Source organism: Scomber japonicus, chromosome 16, assembly GCF_027409825.1.
Source record: "Scomber japonicus isolate fScoJap1 chromosome 16, fScoJap1.pri, whole genome shotgun sequence".
Taxonomy (NCBI): Eukaryota; Metazoa; Chordata; class Actinopteri; order Scombriformes; family Scombridae; genus Scomber; species Scomber japonicus.
In genome coordinates this window covers 10,032,158-10,060,065 of record NC_070593.1, presented here as the reverse complement: position 1 = coordinate 10,060,065, position 27,908 = coordinate 10,032,158, and the positions used below count along the sequence as shown (strand labels likewise).

The following is a 27,908-nucleotide window of genomic DNA, read 5'->3' as shown; positions in this document are numbered from 1 at the left end:
TCACTCCCAATTAGAGTTACAAAGTCATCAGACATGAATGGAGCTTAACTGAAGTCAATCTTAGAGATGTCTATTGGCTTAACCTGCATTTGAAATGGAGCCACCAGTTCTGCTGCGTCACCAGCTGTGGGATTAGGAATAGGTGCAGCCACATCAGATGACTTCACATGGGATATTTTGCAAAGGACATTCTTTTTTCCAATGACCCTCTTGTTGGCAATCATTGTACACACTTGGATCACTTTTTCCATCGGGCCGCTGTTCAAACTTTGGGGACAAACAATCTCCTCTCTGGGATTTGTCACTTTTATACTGCTAGCATATCAACACATATTCATTGGCCAGCACTGCAGCCTAACTCGGACATGTGGCTTTGTGTTAATTAATATATTTTGCGATGTAATTAGGCACAGACTGAACTTTTCTGGAACAACAAGATCAGAATTTATGAAAACTTTCACACCATATGAAGAGCACCAGAGATTAAAATGTGAGATCAAATACAGTGCAAATTCCACATGTGTTTAACAGTCTTTTGCCGGCCCCTGAAATGTTACCCTCATATGCCTTAAAGACAGCTGACTTTACCATATTCTAAACTTTTCAGTCCACAGAAGGTAGAGCAGAGAGGTAAGCCTCTTGTGCTTTACTTGTGAAGACTCACTATAACGTTAAAGTTTGCCCATCAGGCCTCTTGAATCTTGAAAGAACATGCTCAAACAAACCAAAAACGGGGGGATCAACATCTTTTTCAATAAAAACTTTGGCAAAAATCTCAAGTTACTTGCAACATCAATATGTGAACCAGTGGTTTCTTCATTTAAAGCAGATCTTGACCTTTTACCTTCCTTGATCAATGTTAATTTTTGCAGATCTGAATCCAATTTTAGATTGCGTCAACCACTTTCTCTGTCATACTAAAAAAAAACACCCACAAGAGACACTCTAGTAGAAGCTGCTGCTACACCTCACAAAGGAGAACACCAAATAATACCTCTCTAAACATTTTAGCGCTACCTGTTAAAGTAGAAAGAAAATGGATTAGATTAATGCTCCCCAAAGTAACACAACACTACTGTCATGTGTGATTCTCCAACTAAAGGTAGCAAAGAAAAACTAATACTACCAAAAAATGATCAGACAAGCCCTCTTTGTGTCATGACCTGACCCACACATGACTCTTTAAAGTACAATAAATGTATTAAACAAAAAAACTAAAGTAAGTATGTAGCCAGTTCATCAGTAATGTGTGTAGATGTGTAATTATGTCTCACCAACCCAAGTGTCCACCGTCCCTACAAATGAGCCACTTCCCAGGCCCCAGCAACCAAATCAAACAGGAAATTGGCCTTGATGCCCAGGGATCATCCCAATAGACCTAACAACTTATCAGTTAATCAAGGAAATAATTGACAGATTCATTGTTACTGAATACAGTCATTATATGCAGCCCTAATCCCATCACCTTGTTTTGCGTATGATTGCCTCGTTTATGTGGTCATTTACAGATGGAGGTGCCTTGCTCTGCTATTTTCAGAAGAAATGATAACAAAGTGAGCAATCTTACTACAACACACAGCAAAAATCAATAAACGATTCTTTAAACTATTATCTCGCTGATGATGAGAGATGAGATGTGACAGGATCTATCTGATGCGGCTCAGCAGGCGATTGATCCATTGATCACTTTTTATGTTTGCTAATTATTCAAAGCAGCATATTAGAGTGTCAGGAAATAAACCTTGCAGATTTTGGTCAAGATGGGAAAAGTATTAACAAACAGCCTAATCATTCATATTCAGGAGGTGATATGCGAGAGGAAAGTGGGCAGTGCTTAACTCCTGAGCTGAGCAATTTCCTGCGGGGGAAAACTTTAGATGACTTTTGGTGATGTATACATTTACATTTTTGAAGCGTATGCCCTAGATTTGTACATGAACCTGGTTCCCATCCTGCCATCAGTTTTGCGTGGGAGGTTTTTGGTGCAGCTCAGTTAAAACACAAACGTAAACAGCTTCTGTATTACCTGTAAAAAACTTCATATTTCTTCCATTTCATTTATTAAAAAGTGCAGAAAAAAATCAGTTTTATTTAGCAGTCTTTAGTGTATAAATCAAGACATTGTGTATGGCACACACCTATTTTTCCATAACAATGAAAGCCAGTTAGGCTAATAGGTTACATACGCCTTGTGAAATTTGAATGTGAATACGTTTTGCAGTGTTATCGATTATTTTTATGCAAATGCTGTGCCGTGTAGGGAAAACATTACCAGCACAAGCTCATTATAAGTTGCATGGCTGCGTAACTACTGGAACATCAGTAAATGTAAATGTAAAACACATGTAGGTACCCTCAAAACACACGTTTTACTCAGACATGCATAGTATACTTGATGTCTCACACACAATTTGTCACAACATTTCCCACCTTATTTCCTTTTCATTCAAACCTTTTATTAATAATAATTATGGCAGAAGATGGAGTGAGGCCCGTGTGTGTGTGTGTGTGTGCGTGCGTGTGTGTGTGTGTTCAGACTGGGCACTGATGGTGTGTCAGGTGGGTGCTGAGTGCTGGGCAGAGTGAGGGAGTGAAGGAGTACTTATTGATTTTGGCCACACATCTCTTCTCCTGAAAATCCCTTGATTGCTTTTGTTCTGCTCCCTGTCTCCCTCTTTCTGTCTCGCTTCCTCTAATGAAACTCCAAATGAATTGGAGCACGTACTGACTCTCTCTCTCTCTCTCTCTCTCTCTCTCCTCTCTCCTCTCTCCTCTCTCTCTCTCCTCTCTCTCTCTCTGTGTTTCTGTTTCACTTCAGGTCTCCCACTGTCCTCCATACTTTCTCACTCTCTCTCTCTCTTTCTCTCCCCCTCTCTGGCTTTTTCCTCTGCCTGTCTTTCTTTCTCTTTCTCTGCTGATTTCTCTATCCCTCTCCCCACTTTTTCGCTGCCTTACACACTTTCTCCCTCAGTGCTCTTCTTGCCTATTTTATCTGACTCTTTGTTTATCTGTTTTGCTGACCATCTCACCTTCTCCTTCCCTTCCTCTCATCTCATCAACCAATGAGGAAATGGGTATTTGTGGTGGAGATGTTGCCTACCAGCAGCAGCAGCTAAGGCTATTCTTACAGAATGACTCAGACACATGACCTAATCAAATGGACAGATAGTCCTCCAACCGTCCTTCTGTCCATTCATCCTTGGACCTGTTGTCAAGGACTGTTTTTCACCCTCCTCCTAGACTGTGTAGAACTGCAACAATTAGTCAATTAAATGATCAGTGTTTCAGCATAATTGATTTAGTCATTTTTTTGGAAAACATGCCCAAATTCTCTGGTTCTGTATTCTTGAATATGAATATTTCATGGTTTTTTAATCCTCTTGTTGAGTCAATTTTGACCTGGGAGAACAACAGGCGTTAACTCAGAAATTAGGTATAATTTAATTTAAATGAGGCCTGTTGACCATAATTTCCATTTATATATATATATATAAAACTTAAGTGGTAGGTAATAAGTTGGAATAAAGTTGGCTAAAAAGGTCTAACACACAATTAGGCAGTAATTCATACCTCTATATACCTGGGTCAGTTTTGACCCGGGAAGCCAGAGTTGCACGGTCTATGGGAAGACAACAGGAGGGTTAAGTCTTCTGTGATAGTTAATTGAAAATCTTTAGGACTGTTGGTTGGGCTAAACAACATTTGAGAACGTCACCTTGAGCTTTTGGAAACCGTTGCGGCCCCATGTGTAATAATGAACGTACACGATTTTTCTTTTAATCCAAGGTACCAGGAGGTTATCCTGTCGCACCAGAGGATTTGTTACACAGAATTATCTGAGAGGTCGTCCTTGGGAATTTTGTGGGAAAATAGCAGGCACTTTCAAATGATTTCAAAGGGCATCACCTGCCAAATATCTTGTGATGTTGTGATCTTGTGAATCCAGGTGCCTTGTAAGGTAACAAGAAAGTACCCAAGGTGACAAGAAAAACACAATGGCGTACCTGCTGAGGCTTTATAACAAGATCAAAAGCAGGTTTAATGTGCCTTGTTCGTCATCTTAGTTTTACAATTTGGCATCTTAGAATTAGCTGATTACCGCGAAACACAAAGTACAGCCGAGTCTAATGGAAATGTCATAATTTTTGTAGCTATGCTGTCATAACCTAAGAATGGGGGGAAAAAATGAATAAAGTTTTAAAGTGACAGCAATGATGAAAGTTCACTTATTTCATCTTGAGGTGAACATGAATGTCTGGACCTAATCTCATGGCAATCATCCAGTAGTTTTACGATATTTCACCACAAATGTCAACCTCATTAGGTGATGCTGAGTAATCAACAAAGTCAGTATGCTTCTTTCTCTGGGGACCATGAGTGTCTGTACAAATTTAATGGTAATCAGTCCAATAATTATTGAGATATTTCAGTCTAGACCAAAGTAGTGGAAATACTGACAGACTGACATTGCAATCCCTAAAGCCTCGTCACTAATGTGGCTAAAAATTAGCTCAATCAATGTCATGAGCTGAACATAAACATGCATTCTTGAACTTCTGTCCTCATGAGGAGTTTTCTGGGGATCCTAAACATTAGTACGACACTTCTAACCTAAATGTATAACCAAATACCTTCAGTGGTCAGTTTATTCAAATACTCTGACACATCTGTCACCACCACTGATACATTTAAAGGTGAATGAAATGTATTTGTGCTCATTCATAAAAATAGGGACATCTCTTTCCAAAAACAGTGTCCCCATTACTTCAGATAATCCCCAGGACAGGTAGAAAATAAAAAAAGTAGCTCCAATGAAAACCTTTTGACATTGAGGTTTGTGGATTATGCAGAATAACTGGGACATTGTTTCTGAAAAGATTTACTGCTGAATATAAATTTTTCAATGTTTTGAGCAAATTAAATTCCAGTCACCCTCATTGTATCGTCCGATGGCAGAAATCTCAGAGATTGATATCTCTAAAACTGAGACCGTGCTCACATACCTTTGTAGTCTACTATGTAGAGAAAATAGATTACATCTACTCTGATGTTTTTTAGATCTCATTCAGTTTCTTATTATAGTTTCCATGCTTGAAACACAGGATATTACCAAAATAATGATTTTATTTAAAAAATGGAAATAATAGGAGAGCATTAAAGTGATGGAGAATCCTGAAGGGACAAAGAGGAGTGAGTTCGAACCACTGCAATACTATAAGCATAGCAGTACCGAATTGAACGAGTAGACCTCAGCCAATTGTTGTTTGTTTCATACTTTGTCTCATGTAAACATAGTTTGTGAGATTTTGTGTGAAATGATGGTGTATATATACGCAGGTCTCCTCTTCCCCGGGGACTTCATTGTTCCAGCTCATCAAATGTGCATCACTGTGCTTCATGTTGCTCATTTTGCACCCGAGACTTTCTGTGTGGTTGCAGCCGATACATTTGCATCCCCCCCCCTCTCATTTTTTCCCCTGTAGACGTTATTATTCCGCCTCATCTGATGTGTGTATGTTTGACCTTTGCCCTCAACCCCCCAGGGGAGCTGGAGGAGGAGATGGAGAATCCAGAGATGGCGGACCTCCCCGAGAAACAGAAACACCAGCTTAGACACAGAGAGCTCTTCCTGTCCCGCCAACTGGAGTCCTTACCTGCCACACACATCAGGTACACTGCTGCACACCTGCCTGCTATTATACCAACAAATGATGTGTTCTAGTTTGCGTGACTTGACTTTTAGGTCAGTTTCTCTTTAATTTTATGTGTATCTTTCTCCCAAGAATATTGGACCTCCTCAGTGCACTTTTATGATGCTGCATACACCAAAACTTTCTGTCTTAATACATACTTTCTGTCTTTGGCCTACTGAGAAAAAACTCAATTTTCACAAAACTTAAAAGAAATTGATTATCAAGAAACTTGAAACATCTCCCTTGAAAGAATTATTTTCACTTGTTTTAGTTGACTGTTAAAAATGAAACATTTGGTAGACTTTTAGAGCAGAATGAATAATTTAACAGCAGTATATACTATTAAATTGGTGATATTTCACATCTTGATTATACTGCTTTTTAACAGTTTGATTACTTATTTATTACCATATTTCCTTTTTGTATTTTAAGTACTACATTGCATAAACTACATTTTCCCATTTTATTTGCTATGCAAAGCACGTTTTACCTCTTCAGATTCTGTTTGTGGTGGTAAATACTGCAATGCTCTGACCAAAAATGTGGTCAATGATGATGACATCATTCATTGATTCCTCCACTCAAGGATCTCGGTCTTGTGTGGTGGCTCAAAGATGGTTGGAAGCAGTTTGAGCCTCAATTTTCGGTCGGTTTTAAACAGCTCCGGCACAAAAACAATCTGCAGTGTGCACTTTGAGCACTGCTCTTGCTCATCAGTAAGCTCGGGGCAAACCCACCTAATCATTACCACATTATTACATGAAGTTTCTGAAGAGTCACAGAAAGTGCAAACTGACATCTGCTCAAATTAAATGAAAAAAATTCTGACAAGCTGTTTAGTTAGAAAATCAAGCTCGATTAAATTTTCTATCTTAACACCAGTGTGCAGCGAGGTTACTTAAGGTGTTTGAGTCCTGACAACTTCTATTTGCTTCAGGCCAGAGAGGCACGACTAATTAGCCGGTAAATAATCAGAATTCAGACAAGCGGCAGTTAAATGACGGAGATGAGCTGTGTCACCGTCAACACCCCGACCCAGGATCCGTCAAATAGCAGGTTGCACCAACTGGAAAAGTAAAGTCAAATCAATCTCACCATTACAGATTCTGAAATGTATCGTACATCAAAGTTTCTTCTTAGACAATTTCTGTTGGAGAGGAGAGTTTGGACAAGTGTAGCTGCTTTAATCTCACACTTACGTAACATGTTTATCCCAAGGACTTCAACTCCTGTCTGCTATTCTGTGGCACGTTAACCCATTTTGTCTTTATTCTCTCCTTCCTACCAATCTTTTTCTTATTTTCCTCCCTTCACATACATCTTTTTCTTTTCTCATCTCCTTGCTGTACATCCTTGTCTTCAGGGGGAAGTGCTGTGTGACGCTGCTGAATGAGACAGAAGCTCTGAAGTCCTACCTGGATAGAGAGGTATGTACGTACACCCAGCTCCACATGCTCAGTACCATCGAGGGGTCTCCTAAACTGTGATTAGGTGTGTTAGATTTCAGGAGGTCTGTAACAGAGTGTGTATAAGAGACTTATGAGTTCAGAGATTCTTGTTTCCAGATGAATAATTCAACGTGTTGACCCAGAATGTTCTTTTCACATACTGTAATGAGGAGACGAGAGACTAGCAGAGGGGGAAAATGAACACACACTCACACACACACACACACACTCATGCATGCACTCCTCCACTCTTTCGCCTCTCTCTCTGCTTGCCCATCTCGCTTCCTGTTCCTTTCATTCCTTTCAATCCTCACGCCTTCCTGCCATCTGTATTTCCCAGGATGCCTTCTTCTATTCACTGGTATATGACCCTCAGCAAAAGACCCTGCTGGCTGATAAGGGGGAGATCCGCGTTGGGAACAAGTATCAGGCTGACATCACTGACCTGCTGAAAGAAGGTACATCAAACTTAAATGTTGGCAGTTTTAATTGAGCATTTTCCAGAGAAGCTTATTCACAGGGTAGCACATGAACTTTTTGTTTCTGCAGGGGACATTTTACCCTGCGCTGTACTGACATTTTTTTTTGTCATTTTTTAAGAAGAATTTTCAACATTAATAGGGCATCCATGAACTATTCCATTTTTTTTAGGACGTTTTTGTAACTGCTCAATTCTCAGGAACATTTCATGAAGCAGTCTTTTTTAACAGATATTAACTATGTGCTGCATGGTGTGCAAAGGATCAGATGCATGACTATATTTCATGGCAAAATGTAAAGTGGCAACTATTCATACATCCAAACCTTATTAGAAATGTGGGTCTTATTTTAAACACTGAAGAATTTCACTCTAAACTTTATACTTTCTGAAGAGTTTCTTGACTTTGCAACGTGTCCATAATGTTAAAATCTATAATTATCATCATTTGATCAGTCTGACAGATATTTTTGGCTGAAATTGAAGCCTTTTTTTGTGCCAGATTTTTTTTTCTTCAGTTTTTGCAGATATTCAGTACAAATATGACTATTTTAATGCCAAATTTAATTTTCATTGTTTTGCCAGACTTTAATTCTTAGCAGGTGGGAAAACCTCTGAAATTGCAATTAGCACACCATGGGACATTAAGCTCTCTAATTAAACCCATGTTAATGAAATTTTTTGGTTTACATGTGTTAGAAGCTGAGGCAGGTTGGCTGGTGGGTTGCGGGCTGGCAGCTTGACAGCACCCACCTATTCAACTCTGGGACTCATTAAAGGTTCACACGAGACATTTTTAAAAAGGGGAAACTATGAAGAAAATCTCATTTTGATTGCAGATTTTACAAACTGTTGTTGTACAGATGTGACTCATGAGGGTGGTACCCCTTTGGCCCTTGACAACATCAGATAATTACTGTAAGAGTGCTGTCTATCTCTCTCTCTCTCTCTCTCTCTCTTTCTGTATGTGGGTCTATGTAGGCGAGGAAGATGGCAGAGAACTGGAGAAACTGGAGGAGAAGGTCTGGGATCCCAACAGCTCACTGACAGAGAAACAGATTGATCAGTTTTTAGTAGTAGCTCGGTAAGTAAAAATAGTAGAGAAAAAAACTTTTCATAACCTTTGTTTCCCCCTTTTTATAAGAGCTAGATATAGTAGTTGATTCAGTAATAATTGGCTTGGAGTGTATCATTTGCTTTGCAAAACTACATTACTGAATATTTCATCAGGAAGCAGCAAATTTATGACTTTGCTGATTTTACTTTTTTTCTGCATAAATAGTTCGGAAAAAGATCTGATGTCAGGTGGAACTATGCATATAGGAAGTCTACGCAGTGGAAGTTTTTCTGTCCTTTTTATAGATATTTTTTTTCCCTCTGTGTCCCAAAGGTCAGTAGGTACATTCGCTAGAGCTTTGGACTGCAGCAGTTCTGTCCGGCAACCGAGCCTTCACATGAGTGCTGCAGCAGCCTCCAGAGACATCACCTTGGTGAGCTATCCACACATACATACAAGCACACACATGAAAGTAGCCTTGGGTTAAATCAGCATTGCGCCATAGGTGGAAAGTGTAGGAGAAAGGCAGTAGTGTTAATCAAAGAAAATGCTTTTGTGTGTGTGTGTGTGTGTCTGTTAGTGATTGTTGAGGACTGTGTCTGGTTATCCTTAACAAGCACTGGGCCCCAGAAGCCTGGTGCGGGTCTATTCTGCCCTAGATCTTATCCTCCTCATATATAAAACATAGATGAGAGAGGCCTTCTGGCTACACACACATACACTTACACACACATGTACACACAGCCCAAAGGTTGCATATAAACTCTCTGGACTGAGCAAATAAAAATGTGCTATACTATATAATCCCAAGAACTCTGCAGAATCATGCAGAAATATTAATTGCATAATTGATCCAAACAAGATTCAGAACAACATGGAAAAAACCCCAACACTTATTTCCTTCCTGTGCTCAGTTTCACGCTATGGACACCCTCCACGCCACGGGCTATGACATGACTCGAGCCATCGCAGCGCTGGTGCCTCAGGGTGGGCCTGTCCTCTGTAGGGATGAAATGGAGGAGTGGAGCGCCTCGGAGGCCAACCTGTTTGAGGAGGCGCTAGAGAAATACGGCAAAGACTTCACCGATATCCAACAGGATTTTGTAAGTAGCCAAAAAAAAAGAGCTTAGGGCTAAACATCTCTGCTAAATTTAGTGGTGTAGTCAAGATATGCAAAGAAGACCTATTGAGTACAGTATGCTGCTCATCAGCCTTTATGTGGGATCCTGAAATCTAATTTAAAGATGTGTGTTGTAGGTATTCAGTGCACCCATAATTGCTGCTTCTGAGTGCATAAACCACAGAATTAGAACTGAACTTCTGCAGCAGACATATGGACTTCATTCGGTTATTTAGCTGATTTTATACAGAACAACTTCCAAACACAATCATGGTTTTGTAAGCAAACAGTGCATCCAGCTCATAGGAAAAAGTGCAAAATGCTTAAGCAAAGCACGATGGTCATTTATCTTGTGAAACATCCCAAAGAAACTAGACAAACCAGACTATACCAGGGGCCCACAGAATGTCCTCTGTGCTTTCAAACTGAGAAGAATAAGGCTGCCGTTTGTGGACTTTCCGACTACACATTGTGCTCAGCTCTCACTGTGTGCATCACTCCACCACCTGGTGGCCGGCTGCCGTCAGTGCCGCTCTCTCTTGTTTCCACCCCGGCCTTTTTTCTCAAACAACAGGACTAAACCTCCATTATGGGTGGGGCCACTACTTGACAGCTCATTTTCCTTTCAAACTACTAAGAGGAAACTTTACTGTACAGTCTCTGTAGGTTTAAACACATTTTGTGGCCAGTTGTTCTTTTTATGTCCTTTTTAAGGAAAGATATTTTTAGTATAAAGTGGGTTTTTTTGCGACAAATGTGTAAAAGTTGTGAGGAATTCTTTAAGTTTGCACACAGTTTAGGTTTGAAAGAGGCAACATGAAGCTTGTAAGTGGTTGCAGTATTCTTGACCTCTAACAGCTGCTCTCATAATATTCCTGCTAAAAAGCGTCTCGACAGTGAAGCATGTGCAGAACATTACATGCTCACCTGTCTGGAGATTGAAACCTGTGACCTGTCAGTCTTACATCTGCTCCCACCACTTTAATACCCCCTAGAGGGAAATAATGATTATTTTGTCCTCTCTCTATTTCTCTAGTTGCCCTGGAAATCTCTGACGAGTATTATTGAGTATTACTACATGTGGAAGACCACAGACAGATATGTACAGCAGGTAAAAACCTTCTTTACACATCAGTATTAGCTTTATATATTTTTCATGATAATTTCCTTTCTTTATATCCTAATAACTGTTTCACATTGATTTTTGTTCACACCTGGTGACTTACATCTCTGGCAAAAAAGGCAATATTCATTGATTTTTGTGCATAAACCTTTTCTGGCTCATGATCTCATTTTCGGCTCCAAAACTGTTCATGGTCTCTTTCTTTTTTCTTTTTTTTTTTCAGCTGAAATAAATGTGTTCTATTTATTCTTAAATGAGTCAAATATCAGTCTCATTCAGAAATATTCATTAACTCTGTCTTCAAATTAAGTGTTTCCAAATGACAGAAGCTATACTGTCTCTGTCCTTTCTCCCACCTCCTCAACCTCCGTCTCTGCTCTAGAAACGATTAAAAGCAGCCGAGGCAGAAAGCAAGTTAAAGCAGGTCTACATCCCTAACTAGTGAGTATCTCCACTCTGTCATTCGAATATATTCAGATATCAAATTTAGAGTTTACATCACTGCTATTTAAAAGTTGACTGCTGCTGTTGTTTGGACACAAGCCCTTCTTTCACTTTATTAGCAGTCGTGACAGCTCTCAGTACAGTATTGGTGTAATAGCAGTCTCTGGCAGCAGGCTGATGAATGTTATCTATTCTCTTAGTGAATGTACATTCTGTGCCAGTCTTATCTTTGCTGGTCTGACCCCCCCTCTCCCTGTTTCTGTGCCTCACCAGTAACAAGCCAAACCCTAACCAGCTGAGTAACAATGTAAAGCCACCCCTCGTGAATGGAGCGGCCGGCGCAACTGTCCCAGCACCTCCAGGCCAAGGCCAAGGGCAAGGGCAAGGGCAAGGGCAGACACCCAGCCTGGGCAGAGCCTGCGAAAGCTGCTACAGTAAGTAATTCACTGCTAGAGGCGTTGTGTCTATCACTGATTGTAAGCAGAGGAATAAAACATGGTTATATCTACCATGACCTAAACTGTGTATCTGTGGATTTTCTCTACATAAGTTCAGTAGATCAAACTTACCGTTGAATTGTGGGTGTCCTCACGTCTTAGGGGTTAAAACCAATTATGACCAAAAACTTCACTGGTTCAAGTCCGACTGGGGACCCTTGTTGCATTTTTCTTTCCCTTATTTCGTGAAATTACTGAAACAATTGAATAAAGGGATAAAATGTCCAAAAACATCCAGCAAAATATTCCAAAAACCCAAAGTTTAGTGTTCTCAACTAAATCTTAAAAATGTGTGTCCTCCTGTGTTTTGATGAACGTAAAATTGCAACAGACCACTAAATTGAACCAGCAATAGAACTTGAACAACTTCTGCATTCATTTACAGAAGAGATATTTTAAATCAGGTGATTTAAAGAGTGCAGATCTACCCTGTACTCACTGTATGTGGCACACATTTGATACTACTTCTCAGTGCAGAGAGGAAAGCATTACATGCCCTGCAGCACAGTATTGTTTGAGTTATTTTAGTGGTTATAGTTAATTCAGTGATGAATGATTAAAGTTTGTGCTCTCGACTGTGTGCACTCGAGCACGTGATTGTGATTATATCTGGATTATGTGTCATCTTGTGCACGGGTTGGTCTATTGCTCTGTCACAATGCATTCATTTAGTCTTCTCTATGAAATTGTGGGTTTAATGTCTGTGCTCACATGTGCAGCTAGCAGCTCCTACCAGTGGTACTCATGGGGACCTCCAAACATGCAATGTCGCCTTTGTGCTTCATGCTGGACCTACTGGAAGAAGTACGGCGGGCTAAAGATGCCCACAAGGCTGGATGGGGAGAGGCCTGGACCCAACCGCAGCAGCATGGTACACACACACACACACACACACACACACACACACACACACACACAGACAGTCAGGCATAAGTACAGACATTACTGTGAATGCTCCACTTGACACTCAGTTTATTTATTCTGCAAACAACGGCCTTAAAGTTTGCCTTAAGACTAACACTACACTTAAAGAAATAGTTCAGCTCCCAGGCTAATCCCTTTCTACTCACCCTCATGTGAGTATCTATGTGAGAGTGTTACATGAGAAGAGTGATACCACCATATCTGTCCACTTAATATGATGCTACATCAAGGAGGAGATTAGTGTAGCATAAAGATTTTGGATACACTCCATTACAAGTCTATATTATATCCTTTATTTTTAATTATTTTTATATTTAGCACTAATTACATGTTTGTGTCATATGTCAATGAGCCAGATTAAAACCACAAGCATAAACAGCTGAAAAGGATCTAAATATTTGCCAACCCAAGTAAATTATTAGCTATAAAATAACTTTGATAGTCATGCGCCAGGCCAGTGGGTTAAATGGTGCATTTTAAGAAGCATTACAGTCTGTTACCTTTTGCCAACCGGCACTGATAAATGAAATCTATACTAGATAACGATTTACTACAATTGTTTTTCTAGTCATAAGAGAGGTGATAATTAGACTTGTCCTGTGAAATACTAGCCTGTCAATGTTCATTAAGTTGTGAAAGCACAGACCACCAACACACACACACTGTTTCTGGTATCTAACGGACATGTTGTTAATCTGATTGTGCGTGCAGAGCCCCCACGGCCTGCCCATGCGGCACAGCGGCAGCCCCAAGTTTGCAGTGAAGACGCGACAGGCTTTCTACCTGCAGACCACTGTGCTGACACGAGTGGCACGCCGCCTCTGCCATGACATCATCAGGCCGCAGTTTCTGGGCAGGCACCCCTACATCCCTGTTAACACAGCAGCCATCAAGGCAGAATGTAAGCAGTCTTTAAACCTGAAGAAATATGTGAGCACTTTTATGACAGTATCACACATACAGTTCAATCTGTGTGTGGTTGCTCCAGCGCTTTGTTGAAGTTTATGCTTATATTTGAAAGGAAACATTTTCTTTTTTTCAGCCCAGTTTTTTCTTTATTTCTTTCATTGACTGTATGCTTATAATGAATGTCTACAGGTGCCCTGCGGTTGCCAGAAAGGCCAAAAAAGCCTTTGCCACTAAAACCAATGAGGCGTAAACCTCTGGAGTCTGTGGTTCGATATTTAGGTAAGACAAAGTCACCCAGTACGTCTAAACTGAGTTTCTATTTTCATTCGGTTTTTAACTGGGTGTGGTGTAAATGGAGAGCTCTGCTTCCTTTTGACATAGTGACACTTTCTTAATATGATAAAGATACACTAACTCTAAGGGAAAAATCAGAGCTTTAAAGTTCACTTATGTGTGTTTGAATCATTTTTAGGTATTGTGCATACAGTATCTTTGAGGTCTACAGACATTTTGCATGCATCTCCTTCCTCATCAAATGTTTGCAAATCTGATTTTTCTATCATTTTTTAATCCCTCATTCAGTTTTCTACACTAACAATCCTTTCATTACCTGGTTTTGCAGATGCATTACTGTGTTACCACCACCTGTAGATGTAGAGAATAGTGTAATATCATTGACAGGAATATATATTGTGTTACACATTTCTCCATGGTGCTACTAGTGGTCCAAATCTCCACAGGGTGCCTTAAACCCAGACATATGATAGCAACATTTATTCTTTCTCCAGGAAAACAGAATATTTTTTTTGCTTCTATTCACTCAAAATCTCTCTCTCTCTCCCTCTTTCACTTACAGAAGCACACCCCCGTCCAGCCAAACCTGACCCTCCCATTCGCGGAGGCACCATCTCTACAGGCAGCCTGACACCCATAAAATCCTCACCCATCTTCAACAATGGCTCACCCACCATCCTGGGCAAACGCTCCTATGAACAGCACAACGGAATGGATGGTGAGCGTGTGAATCAAACTTACTATTAATTATTGAAAATCGTAATATATTCTGAATTTCAGTCTCCACCACAAGATATTTAACAGTATGAACACACTTTAAAACATTTCATTCAATTACAATTCCTGTTGTAGTTGAAAATGGCTGTGATATGAGATGTAGAAGATGTATAAAAGAGCATTGAAATAAAAAACTATTTTCCACTTTCTTCTCACATCATTAGAACCGATAGTCCTGATCACCTCACTAATTATCAGGTAGCTCTGATATGAGATTTCATGAAGGAAATTAATTAAAACAGTGCACACTAGTGTGTATGTGTTCATTTGTGTGCAAATGATAGTCTCAAGGTAGTTGTTATCACTCATTAAATTATTGGAATGGAATAGTTCTCAACTGTTAATCTAATTTTAATATATTTTTTTGTGGGATTTTAATCAATACAGAATAATTTTACCGCATTAACACAAAGTACAATTTTATCCATTATGCATAAATGTTAAAGCATTAATATTTCTGCTAAACACTGATTATTTGAATATTTAAGGAGCATGCAAAGGCGCATCCGAGCCTGCTCGATGGCTACAACACACAGTTATGATTCACTGCCGAAGGGTTAAGAGTTTGTGAGGGGCTCCTTTTTTTTGGGTTATGTCCCACTTTCCCCATCCCTCGTGATGTGAGAGAGGGGAAGAGACAGACTGAGAGATCAAGAGAGTGAGAGAATGCCAGAGAAAGACGGAGAGAGGAGGGAGAACGATTGCAAGAGGATGGGATCGGCCTTGCTTCTTTAGCTGGAGGCTACAGTCTATGTTGTCATGGTAACAGCAGAGAGGAAGATGATGAGGAGGAGGAGGGCTTGGTAAGTGTATCCTGAGGGAGAACATCTCCACTGGTCTGTGAGCCCACCTCAGGCCCAGGCTGGGATAACACACCAGGAGGAGATTTGGGTTGGAAATCAGCCAAGTTTGAGGATTAGGGATTAGTTTTCATTTTTTATTTTAACACCAATTTAACAATTCAGAAGATAGGAAAGGTCTCTGTAAACGTGTTTATTTGTATATTTGTTAACTGATAATCATAACAATTTAATCATTTCTTTTGGACTAGTTGTTAAATAGTTTTAACTATCTGTGTAATTAATAAAAGGACTAGTTCAACATTTTGGGAAATCTGCTTATTTTTTTTCGTGCAGAGGATTAAAGCTAGAGAGCAGGACTTTGTCACCCCCTTCTGGCAGTGAACGTAATTACAAAAACACTGTCAGCACATGCTCATGTCATAGGCTCTGCAGTAGCCTACTCTGTCGCTACTGTTGTGGCTGTAAAATGATGCATAAATATTTTTGAACATCACAAAACGCACGTGAAACGGTTTCACTCTCAGAATTTGATCCTTTCGGTCCAACAACATTTGGAAAGTGTAGAAGAGCCACACAGGTATTTTATTTCATCCCCACTTTAGTTAACAAAGCACACTAGAAGTTACCCATCTCTAGTTTGCATGCTCTCACCATAGAGTATGTGCAGTATGCATTCATCTGGATGACACAGGGATGTCAAAACTCTGTATACTGTGACATACAGAGAGATTTACCTGACAGCGATGGGCTTAATCAGCACTGTGTGAACTTGTTTGGCAAGGGCTTGAATATAATGGATGTTCATTTATATGTAAAAGTGCCACACTGCAGTTTTAAATGAGAAGATAAGCACTGCTGTCATGTTTATGCTTCAGGTATGTAGGAGAGCTGGGAGGTGATTAGCCTAGCTTAGTATAGAGACTGGAGGCTGCTCAGAAATCCCTTTCCTACTAGTATGTCTTAAGTTTGCTAATTAAACACGCTGTATCTTGTTTTTAATCCGTGTGCAGACAGAAATGTAAAAACACCTTTTCTAATTATAAGATAATTGTTTTTTTCTTCCCTAAATGTTATACTGTGCCTTCAAATTGAATATTTGCCAGAGGATCAGACTTAAGTGTGGCCATGTAGTGTTCAATTTGTTTTGCTGTAACTTAGCTGTAGTGAACCACCTGCTCTCTCTTGGGTGTTTTCCAGGTCAGGTTCAGGTTTAGCAAAGGTGGCTTTCACAACAGATATGATTATGAAGCATGTTTAAGTATAATACTCAGATCATCCATGATATGATAATGAAATGTATAAAGATCACTTAGTAAATGTCTTTTATTATTGTTTGCTGGTGTTTGTCCAATTGTTTACTTTCTGTTCAACTGTTGGAAAGCATCATTGAGGAGATTTGAGTTCATACACAGGTGTAAAGATTCAAAGCTGCATCACTAAATAATAATGTCGTTGTACCCTGTACAATGACAATAAAGTCTATTCTATTCTCATTAAAGAAAAGAAAGATCTGGTTCGTGGATGTGATTTTCGTCAAGCGCTGTAGAATAAAGCAGAAAACACAGTTGAATAATAATTTATAGCTTGGTTTGTAGATATACTAAAGAAGTATGTACTTTGTGGAGCCACCAGAGGGCAGAAGACGTTATCATGTAGTGTATTTATTGTAGTATCAGTGGACTGACTGTTTTTTTGTGTTTCTGTGTTTGGTTTCTAGCCTGAATCAACATGTCTTGTGCTCTTCCTCATCTTGTAGGCACTAAATCCAAAGGCCTGACTCCTCAGTGGGACATCATGGCCAAGCGGGTGAGTGAAGTGGCGCGACCCTCGGTTTCCATGCCGGATGAGGTACACGAACTGGACTGAGCGCTCTGCAGGAACGACCTCTACTGCAAACCCCGGTGAGGTGAGGCACACTGCTGGGTCTCTCTGAGGGTGGTCTTAACACCCAGACTGCTTGCCATGTTTTAAAAATGTTTGACTTCTTAACATTTTAAGCTGATTTTATTTATACTTTAATACCTACCAAATAAGTTTATTTGGTCCAGATGAGTAAAACAAAACAAAAACATTTTAGTTGATTTGACTGTTTTACTGACTGCCATCCTGCATCATCAGCACTACATGAACCACATGTACCAGAATTTGATTTACCCGCATGGGTTCCTTGTGGGTAAATCAAGTTCTGGAGACTGACAGCACTTTGGGTTGTATATCTTTCATTTCTAAAATGTGGCGTCATAATGCTTCAACAGATCGTACATCACTTTCTTGATAGTTATAATCAGTAGATGGATTTAATTTATGCTAAACTAACGTATCCACTCTCACAATAATCCTGCGGTTTGGCAGCTTCAGCTGTTTTGATTTTACTCAAATGAACTGCACCAGAGTTTTCTTGAAATTGTGATTGTCAGTTTTCACACCAGCCCAACCAATCTGAAGTGCACGGGCAGGTAATCTGTGAAAGCACCCTAAAGGTTGATTCTGATGATGGTAAAATCCAGTAGAGATCAGGTGTATATTAGCTGTGAACTGGGTGCATAGCTGTGCTGTCATTACGGTGTGGAGAAGATACTAATGAAATAGTATTCCAGTCGACTGCACAACCAGGAAAGGATAGTCCTAAACAATTAGCTGCTGTTTGACAACGGGAGAAAGGTTTGTAATGACTTTCCCTTGTGTCTTTTTCACAGCAGAAGGGGGCGTGAAACTGAAAGACATTTTCCAGTAAACCATAGCGGAGGGCAGCTGAGGAAAGCTAAGAGGAGAAGAGACGACAGCATTGGCCACCTTGCTTCATTCAGACAGTTCGGGTCTGTCAGATTACTGAAGACCAATTGATAATCGATCAGTTTTGCTGTGGTCGATCAGAAGATGAGCCTGACTGTACAGGACTGTGTTTATTACTTACATTTCTCGTTATTACTGTCAATGTAATTATTGTTATTGTTATTATAATTTTTTTTTACCAACTATAACTCAGCTTATTGTTTTTCGATCAAACGATGGAACTTGTGAAGTTTCATGAAAAATGCTTGCAAAACCCTGTGGAAAAGGGTGGAAGGACTGTAACATAAGCCACTTGCATCTTCTATGTTTTTTTTGTTGTTTTTTTTTTGGTTTTGGTTTTGTTTTTTTTAACAAGTCATATTCCACAAGGAGACGCACTTTTATTTCAGCGACTTGAGTTAACTCCTTGTCCTTTGTTTCAATGAATTTGAACGCTTTACGGGAATCTTCTGTTTTGTGAGCCGGCCCTGCTCTTTGGCCAGAGAGGTTTAACTTATTGAGAAAGACTTGCTGTTTTTTCTACCTTTTTCACAAGTAATGCATCTATGCTTCGATAATGTAATTAAAAAAAGATAATTGATTTTCCCTCTTCTTTTTGGTGTCTGTACAGAGGTTGAAAGGTGTCAAACATTGCACTGAATGTTCATTTTCTAAGCTGGTATTCACTCCGTTTTTTCTACTCAAATGGGTATGCAAACAGGGTATATGCAAAAAAAAAAAAGAAAAGCTTTTCTTTCCAAATTGCTTCATATATTTTGTTCATTTGAAAAATGACCAGTATAAGAAAAGCAAAAGACTAAATGCACAAACATAAATGTGTTGTGAGAAAAGTTCTAAAAATAACATGGACATGTGCTTTGCTTTCATGTCCTGTCATTTTGTCAATGTGTTTTATGCTAATCAGCAGCAGTGTCTTTGTGGCATTCAGCTCTTCAGTTGCATGACTGATATAAAACATCAACCACAGTGGTTCTATCAGTCACTATGAGGCCATATACAGATAACACTTTAAGTCCCTCAATTTAGCATTTTATAAGCAGTATATGAACAGTTAATAAATGGTTTATGACACTGTAATGTAGATGTAGGCGTAAGTATTTATTTTTGTTTTTGGCAACAATCAGAAGTCCTGCTGTGGGTAGCCATAAGTGGATGCTAGTATATAAACAGGTAGTGAACACAGTCAAAATCATATAAATTCTGTTTTCGTAGGAGAGGTTATACTCACTGACAAATACTGTACTTTAATTATCACCTTAAAATATCTCCTTATATCTGCTTATAAGTGCATAACTGCATCATAGTTTAAACCATTTATTGAATGTTTATTCAGTGCTTATACAGTAAATACTAATTTGAGTGACTGAAAGTGTTACCAATATCTAACACTTAAAATTTTTAAAGTTTCTCTATCAAGTTAGATATTTAGCTTGTCACTTTCATTCTGGATCTACTGCTGGTGAAACCCTTTCAACTTAATCCCCATTTACATGCTTCAATATGTTTGCAAATTTAATAAAAGCAAGCTTTTTTCCCTTTTAAAGTGTGCTTGGTTTAGCTGAAAGGTAGTGTGTCATTGCACATCAGAGAGCCTAAAAGCCCCTAAATTTCCTGAGAGTTTTTACAAGCCTGACACTCCACCTGTCTTATGAAAGCTTGAAGTTATGTTGAAGTGTTGAATCAACCAACTTAATTTGTACTGATAGTGTTTTGGTCAGGGTTGATGGCTGCCGTGGCAGACAACAGTGCACGATCCCAGCAAACTGATCTGCATAAACACACTTTTACTGTGAGAACTCTAATCAGCCAAACACCATACACCTGTAATGTGGATAGTCTTGTCAGATTAGGAAGTTGTGAGGGAGAAATAGAGTCCTTGTTCACAACTATAAAGTGTATCGCTCAGATTTTGGATTTTTAAACCAAGAGCTGGTGAAGCATGATGGCATATATAAGATACCCTAGGGCTGAACAATATGGCCTATTGCAATTATCAAACCGCAGGAGGTGCAATTTTTGTTTAAGGCAAAATGTGTCCGTAACATTTTAAATGAAATATTGTGGTGCTGTAGGGATATCCAGGTCTACAAATCATGTTCTACAGACTTAAAAAAACATCTTTGTTTGGTACAGATCCCCACACATCACTCATAACCATTTTAATATATGTTCTAATGAGAAATGAAAGTATTACATATAAATGATCATTCCTTCTAATATCACAAATCATATCGCAATTGCAATTTCAGTCAAAATCATTCAGCCTTAATATATTGTATTTACAGTTTTGAATCATAAGAGAGACTTTAAGCAAGCTACAAAACATCCTGTCACAGCACAACACAGCAAGACTTGTCATAGCAGGAAAAACAGGTGTTACGGATAACGTCAGTGATGACTGCATTCCATGGGTTAGGGTTTCAGTTTCAAGGCTACATTAATATCCATCTGTAGTCATAAGTACACACATCCTTATTGATCAGTGTAACTGCCTGCCATTAAAAATGTCTACACCCAGTTTGTAGGTGGAGAAATGGTTTAATTCAAACAGAAAATAACTGAACTCTCTTAGTGCAGCATGAGTGGCTGAATACACTTTGCATACACTATTAGGGCTGCAACTAATGATTATTTTCATTACAAATTAATTTACAAATTACTTTCTCTGTTAAAATGTCAGATAATAGTGAAAAATGCTTGTTGTAATGTGAAAAAATCCACAGTCCAAGGTGACATCTTCAAATTTCTTGTTGTGCCTAATATTCAATATTCAAATTATAATTATATAAAAACATACAAAAGCAACAAATCTTTGCATTTTAGAAGCTGGAAACAGAAAATGGCATTTCTGCTTAAAGAATGATTAAAATGTTTAATCAATTCTCAAACTAGTTACAGATTAATCTTCTGTCCATTGACTAATCGTACGAGCTCTATTCTGACTGTATTTGGGCACTTTCTCTCAGTCTTTCTTTGTAGATGGGCTCGAGCTGTGTCAGACTGGATGTAGATCATTTGTGAGCTGTGACCCACATGTTAACAGATTTTCATGGATGTCTGGGTTCAAGTTTGGCTCTATTCAGATCTTTGTTCTGAAGCCACTCCAGTGTTGCTGGGAGTTTTGGGGTTATTGTGCTCTTCAGCTCTGTCCGAGACTGAACCTTTAAAAAAGCTCTGGTTCCACACATGCTTCCCCTCTCTTTCCTGCTGTAGATAAATGATCTAAGCTGTTATTTTTTGTTTTAGGCCACTCATCTGCATTGTGAAGTCGATGTTGATTGCTAACATTACGATTTTGAGTGAGCACCCGTCTCATCTTCATGAGGCTCTGTGGAATATGGAGTCTGTAAATTATTTAAGTATCTCCTGTTAATGTCCAATTGAAATCATATCTGCTTTGTGATGCGGCCGGAGCATACAAATAATATTGTTACAATGCTTTTCAAATCACTGAGTGATCATTCGTGTCTTGTTGATGGGGGCATTTCCCTTTAGAAGACCATGTTAAACTAGAAAGAATGGATGCGGTTATTGTAGTCAGTGGCGTTACATTATCATGCATCATCAGGTTTAATGATTTTACCAAATGTGCCTTTCACTATTGTATATTCTATCACATGGCCATTATTATTGGAAATCCTCCACTGAGTGACCATAGGCTAATTTAATAGTTTTGCACCAGTTAATCACAGAAATCAGTACAGCTCTACACAATTGATTTTGTGGTTTCCATTATTGTGATGTACATGTGATGCCAGACATTTTCTCTTACACTTATGCTATAAATCTTTCAACAAAAACAACAACAAATATTCACGCTCTACTGCTCCAAAGATAGTTACTGCTCAATCCCCCCCATCCCCGATTTCAATCAATCTTTCTTTATATATTGCCAAATTGTAACAAAAGTTATCTCAAGGCACTTTTCACATAAAGTAGGTTTAGACTATACTCTTTAATTTAATTTAAAGAGACCCAACATTCTCCCATGAGCAAGCACTTGGCAACAGCGGCAAGGAAAAACTCCCCTTCACCGGGAAGAAACCTCTAGCGGAACCGGACTCTAGGTGGGCGGCCATCTGCCTTGACCGGTTGGGGTTGAGAGAGAGAGAGGGAGAGAGGCGAGAGAAAGAGGAGAGAGAGGTCCCATTTATTTTCAATATATACACTACGTGAAATGATGGTGCAAGATGAAGGCAACAGACAATAGGAGTTATTACATTTCATCCTGAAGGGAACAAGAATGATATCATGGCAATCCATTAAATAGTTGGCTATTTCACTCAAAACCACAAATGTCAACCTAATTGTGGTTCCAGACGAAAAGACGGGGGAACACCAAAGTTATTATGATATATTGTCTTGGAATTATACATGTCTATACCAAATTTTGCACCAGTAATCCATCAAGTAGATGTTGAAATAATTCAGTGAATTAAGAGAACATTTTCACCAGGTGGATGCTCTAGAAGAGAAGTCATGGGATTACCGAAGTCAGTAGGACTCATCCTCTGGGGATCATGAATATCTGTACAACATTTCATGCCAATCCATTAAATAGTTAAGATATTTCAGTCTGTGGACCAAAGTGGTGAACATCCCTACAATCAATGCTGTTAAAAATATTGCACTTTTATATAATTGTGTCAAATAACATCCAGTTTAAAATCTTTTGATATGGTGGTTGGTGTTGATGTTCATTTGACAGGACTGTGGGAGTATGTCAGGCAAAAACAATTAGGAACTGATGTTGAGAATAATCCTCATCTTATAGAGTTATTGTCAAGGTCTGTTGGGTTCCTAATCATTATTTTCATGTCATGATCCATGAACTCAAAATTGTAATTTTTAAAACTGTTTTGGAAAAGATCATTACCTAATCCAACAGTTATTCATATGACACCAGTGCTACATGTCTGAGTAGAGTCTGTATACAGAAAGTCTGGAGATGTAACTGAATATTGTCCTAGCCAGCAGTTTTGGGAGTTGCCACCCTTTAAACCACAACAAAGTTTTGGCAGAATATAAAATGGAAAAATGAAGTCCAGCTGCAAGTATAACCACCTGTCTTTGTTTAATTGTGGGTTTATGCACCTGACCTTATTTTGCTGAAATAATTTGAGAGTGAATTATCATGATGCCACGAACACTTATGACTAATGATGTGGTTTTCAACTTGCTTCATACCTGTCAAACAGGACCTCTCACACATACAAACAGAGATGTTATCATTGGGGTAGGTGTAACCTATTCTTGTGTCACTGGATATATGTGACGTTTCACACCTCTTCAAAGTCCTGAAATATTAATTAATAGAAGCAAGGTGAGATTAAACTGGGTTTCTACAAAGGTCTAAAAGGTAGGAAACCACTCCCATTCTTTTTGACTGAAGTACAATAGTCTCAACAGGAATGAGGAACAATTGGTGTTTGGAAATTATTATTACCTGCAAGAACATACCTTACATGAGACGTGAGACTTCAAAGGGAAATGTGTTAAACTGAGATGATATTATAGGAGCCCTTTTTGAATGGTTGTTTCATTTTTTCCACTTTTAGCATCATGTTGCTAATCTTTTTTTAAAAATTGGACAATACGTGTCAGAAATGTTGATTAAAGCTATATGAACAATTACATTTTGAATGATAATAACACCTCATTTTAACTTCCCATATTTAGCATTTTGAGAAATGGTTTAGAATACCCAACAAAGGCAGAGAGCATTTACAGAACGTCTGTGGTTGAGAAAAATAAGGGTTGAAAGATGACAAAGATGACCATTAAATAGGCCTATGTTTTGAGGTGAATTTCATCATAGCATAGCATAGCATAGCACAGCTAAAAATATTTTGCTGTCAGAGAGATGGGAAACAATATACGCAATGTGTTTTTTTTCTTTAATAATGAATAAAATTGCACCCTGGTAGTTGAGTGGTTAATTGCAGCGTCCATGGTTCAAATCCGGCTAGGGACCTATACTGCAGGTCATCCCCCTCTCTCTCCCTGTTTCCTGCTGGCCTCTGTGCCATCTACTGTATAGAGAAAAAGGGCAAAAATAAATCTTTAAAAAAAAGAATAAAATTAATTAATTTACAATTTAAAACATGTAGATATGTGACTTAAAATGGTTTAAACTGCACCAAACTGTGACTTCCACTAGCTTCAAAAGCTAAAATGGCAGTTTACTAGCTATGGTTACTCTGCTAAGCTAGCCTTGTTGCCATTTAGTATGACTAGTTTGGCTGTTTTGATTTTAATTCACTTTCTTTCGAGAGATGAAAGATTGACTTTAATACAATTGCAGTAGGACTGTATGAAGCTAGAGCTAATAGATAGTTAGCTTAGCACAAAGATGGAAGCAGGTTGATATCACTGTTTGATACGATGTACTTTATTATTGTCCGCGTAGGGAAATTTGTGTCGGACTCAGTTGCTGCGCACATGAACGCCATATGAACAAAACATCACCAGTTTCAATCACAACAATGAATTACTCAACAAAATATTGCACTCAGCCCATGGTAAAAACATATTGCACATATACACATTGCACACACCCCATAATATACCTTAATTAGACCACTGCACAAACCCTACATGCCTGTTACGCCAGCTAAAAGCAAGTGCACAAAATGTGGAAAACTTAAATATGGAAAACCAAGGAACACTATTGATTGAAGTACTCAATTGGTATGTGTATTGGACTGGTACCGGTATCATAATCTTTTAAATGAGATGGATTGGTCATTATTCTCTGAGCTTGACTAAGAAAAGACTGCATATATTGACTGGTGGGTCTGGTAATCATTCATCACCTTCATGGCGGTATGTACCAGACGATCGAGCAAGCTTAGTTTTTAGTTGTACAATGAGGTTGCCATACCACGCCGATCCCATTTTTAACTAAGCTTTCTAGTACAGCTTGATAAAATAAAAGCATAATCCTCTGGTCCACACCATACACTCAGTCTGCGTAAGAAATTACACAAATCCACAAGTAGGCTAAGTTACACAAGTTTGTTTTGCAACATAAACCTCAAAGAATAGTTGCACATAACTGCCCATAAAACCAGGAAATTATTGATTTAACTGGCATGCTGCTTTTTTATGTATGGATTAAGGTTAGTTTTTATAGCATACAAAAAATCACACAGGCAAATATTTTGCCTTTGGAGACTTCAGGAAATATGGGGGGAAACAATAAATATAGTGTTTTTTTAATTTAATAATCAATAAAATTAGTTAATTTACAATTACATACATGTAAATATGTGATTAAAAATGCTTTAAACTGCACCAAACTGAATTCCACAAGCTAAAATGGTAGTTAACTAGCTATAGCTACTCTGCTAAACCAGCCTATTGCCATTTAGTACAACTGTTGTTAATTATACTAGTTTGATATTTTGTTAAATGCACTTATTCACTTTCTTGCTGAGAGATGAGAAGATTCATTGGACTTCAATTAAAATTGCAGTAGGTATACTGTATGAAGCCAGACAACATAAAGCTGAGCCAAGAATTGCTGTACATAACTACCAACAAAGCCACAAATGATCGATTATCGTTATATAATTATTGGCACTCTTTGTTTTTTAACAGACAAAATATAAGGTATTAATTAGTGTTTCAGAGGTTTCCTGTTTTTCTGTTATTGTGCTAAGATAGCTATTTCCCAGAAAGTCCCACTATTGCTTTAACCCTTAGATGCACGAGTGACTGGACCCTACACTGTTGGTGGGTCAAAAATAACCTGTGTTAGAATCATTGTGTTTTTATGCCACTTTTGTCATTTTGGTTAAGAATAATCATTTGTATTATATTTTGATCCACAGAAGAATGAATTCATGTTTGAAATATTTTTATTTTTCACTTTTTTAACATGTATATATAATCTGTAGTATATATTCTGACAGACAGTCACAGTTGATAAGAACCAAAACTTCCCATGAAATTCCATAGCAAATGAATGAGGTTCATAGGTGGGTCATTTTTAACCCTCCTATGGAAGCTTGGGGTAGTAATACAAAAACTAGAGTTTTGTAAAATATATAAAAGGTAAGTTAAAAATGTAAATGGCATTATATCAATAACATGTTTTTTGAGGAATAGCTGGAATATGAAATAATAGAAAACATTTTTGACCCACGTATGCATCTAAGGGTTAAAATGGTCTGCTTATACTGCATAGTGTCACGTTTTATTTGGTCATAAATGTTAAATGAGGGTTAAGATTAGCTGAGTGTTAGTGACTCATGCATTCTCTAATTCATCAGGGCTCTGTAGTTTGTTGTTTAGGATAATCTCTTGTTTAAATATTGACTCCTTTTCAGCTTGTTTGCCATGTAGCAGATCCAGCCTGACTGAAGGAGTAGACTTTGCATCCGACTTACAGTAAAACACCGGAACAAGCAGCGAAGCCTTGGAGGTCTGAGCTGCTGACTGAGCTACGGTGAAGAAAGGGTTAACTAGAAAAAGATGCAAGGACCGTGTGGGTCTGTCTGAGCATGTGCTGCCGCTGCAGTGAAGGAAAATGTGTCAGTTTCATCAGAGTGCATAGACACCGTGGAGGAGAAGCCGGGGACAGACGCACAGCAGACGGCCACATCCTGGACGATCTCACCGGGTGGTTGCGATTAATCAACCGGCCTGTGAGCACACAGAGCCACCGCAGATCACTATTTAAAGGTAAAAGAAAAACAAAATTAAAGAACAAAAAAAACTGCACTGAGGATGATTCATGTCCTTTAGCCGGAGCCGACATGAAGCCAGTATGTTAGGATGTAGGAAGCATGACTATTTATAATAACATGCATTTGTGAGGCTTTTTGAGAAGTAATTTTTAACGGTTTTGTAACATCATTTAACTGCTTTTCTTCGACAATTGCGTTTGGATCATCTTTAACGAGTGTTTACTTGCAAGTTGGCAGCTGTACGAGCATGTTCCTTAACTATGTCCCAAATGCAGTGCTCTGTAATTTGTGCAGAAAGTAAATAACCGAGCTTTTATTTGAAATCAGGATATGTTCCCCTTCATGCGGTGTGGTTTTTTAGCCTCGGTCCCGCTGTTACACCTGTTAAAATATGGATAAGGCGATGCAAGCTCAGAAAGAGGACTCCAACAGTATAGCCCCTGTGTCTAATTGTTTCTTGTGGATGTCAGTGATTCTTTATAAGGTCTATAAAAGTGTTTCTAAGTCTCCTCCGTTGATTTTGGGTGTAATGTTTTGTGGTGTTTGAGGATCCTAATCGTACCGCACTGCTCAGTGTGAGGGATGCTGCAGCGGAGTCCCAGCAGCCGGGCCTGCGCACTGGCCCGTACTTCCCAGGGACAAGATAAAATGACTTTGGCCATCTAGCATAATTATTACAACCCGCAGAGTGTTTCCAGGCCCGATTTAGTTCACTGAGATGTCATTTCGTCACCAAAGTTACATCCGTGGATGCTTTTTTTTTTGTTGCATAGACTATATGGGGCTGTGGGTTGGATTTTCTAAATCCCTCATCGATTTATTCCATATAAGGCCTGCAGTTCACTATCATTTGGG

At 38.8% G+C, this 27,908-nt stretch overlaps 1 protein-coding gene across 5 annotated transcripts in view; it reads left to right on the top strand.

The window, feature by feature from the left end:
- Positions 1-18,940, top strand: part of mta1 (metastasis associated 1) — a 40,913-nt gene extending 21,973 nt beyond the window's left edge. The window contains exons 4-18 of one of the 5 annotated variants that reach the window (XM_053336147.1): positions 5,544-5,670; positions 7,057-7,120; positions 7,518-7,599; positions 8,601-8,703; positions 9,010-9,109; positions 9,591-9,779; positions 10,833-10,907; positions 11,302-11,360; positions 11,637-11,797; positions 12,580-12,731; positions 13,496-13,685; positions 13,883-13,972; positions 14,550-14,705; positions 17,324-17,473; positions 18,264-18,940. In XM_053336147.1, coding sequence (XP_053192122.1) covers positions 5,544-5,670; positions 7,057-7,120; positions 7,518-7,599; positions 8,601-8,703; positions 9,010-9,109; positions 9,591-9,779; positions 10,833-10,907; positions 11,302-11,360; positions 11,637-11,797; positions 12,580-12,731; positions 13,496-13,685; positions 13,883-13,972; positions 14,550-14,705; positions 17,324-17,433 — 1,658 coding nt within the window. In that variant the 3' untranslated portion in view covers positions 17,434-17,473; positions 18,264-18,940. Of the gene's footprint in view, positions 1-5,543; positions 5,671-7,056; positions 7,121-7,481; positions 7,600-8,600; positions 8,704-9,009; positions 9,110-9,590; positions 9,780-10,832; positions 10,908-11,301; positions 11,361-11,636; positions 11,798-12,579; positions 12,732-13,495; positions 13,686-13,882; positions 13,973-14,549; positions 14,706-17,323; positions 17,474-18,263 lie in introns of all 5 variants that reach the window. The other 4 variants (XM_053336146.1, XM_053336143.1, XM_053336145.1 and 1 more) reach the window with 4 other exon arrangements.
- The last annotated feature ends 8,968 nt before the right edge of the window (positions 18,941-27,908 follow it).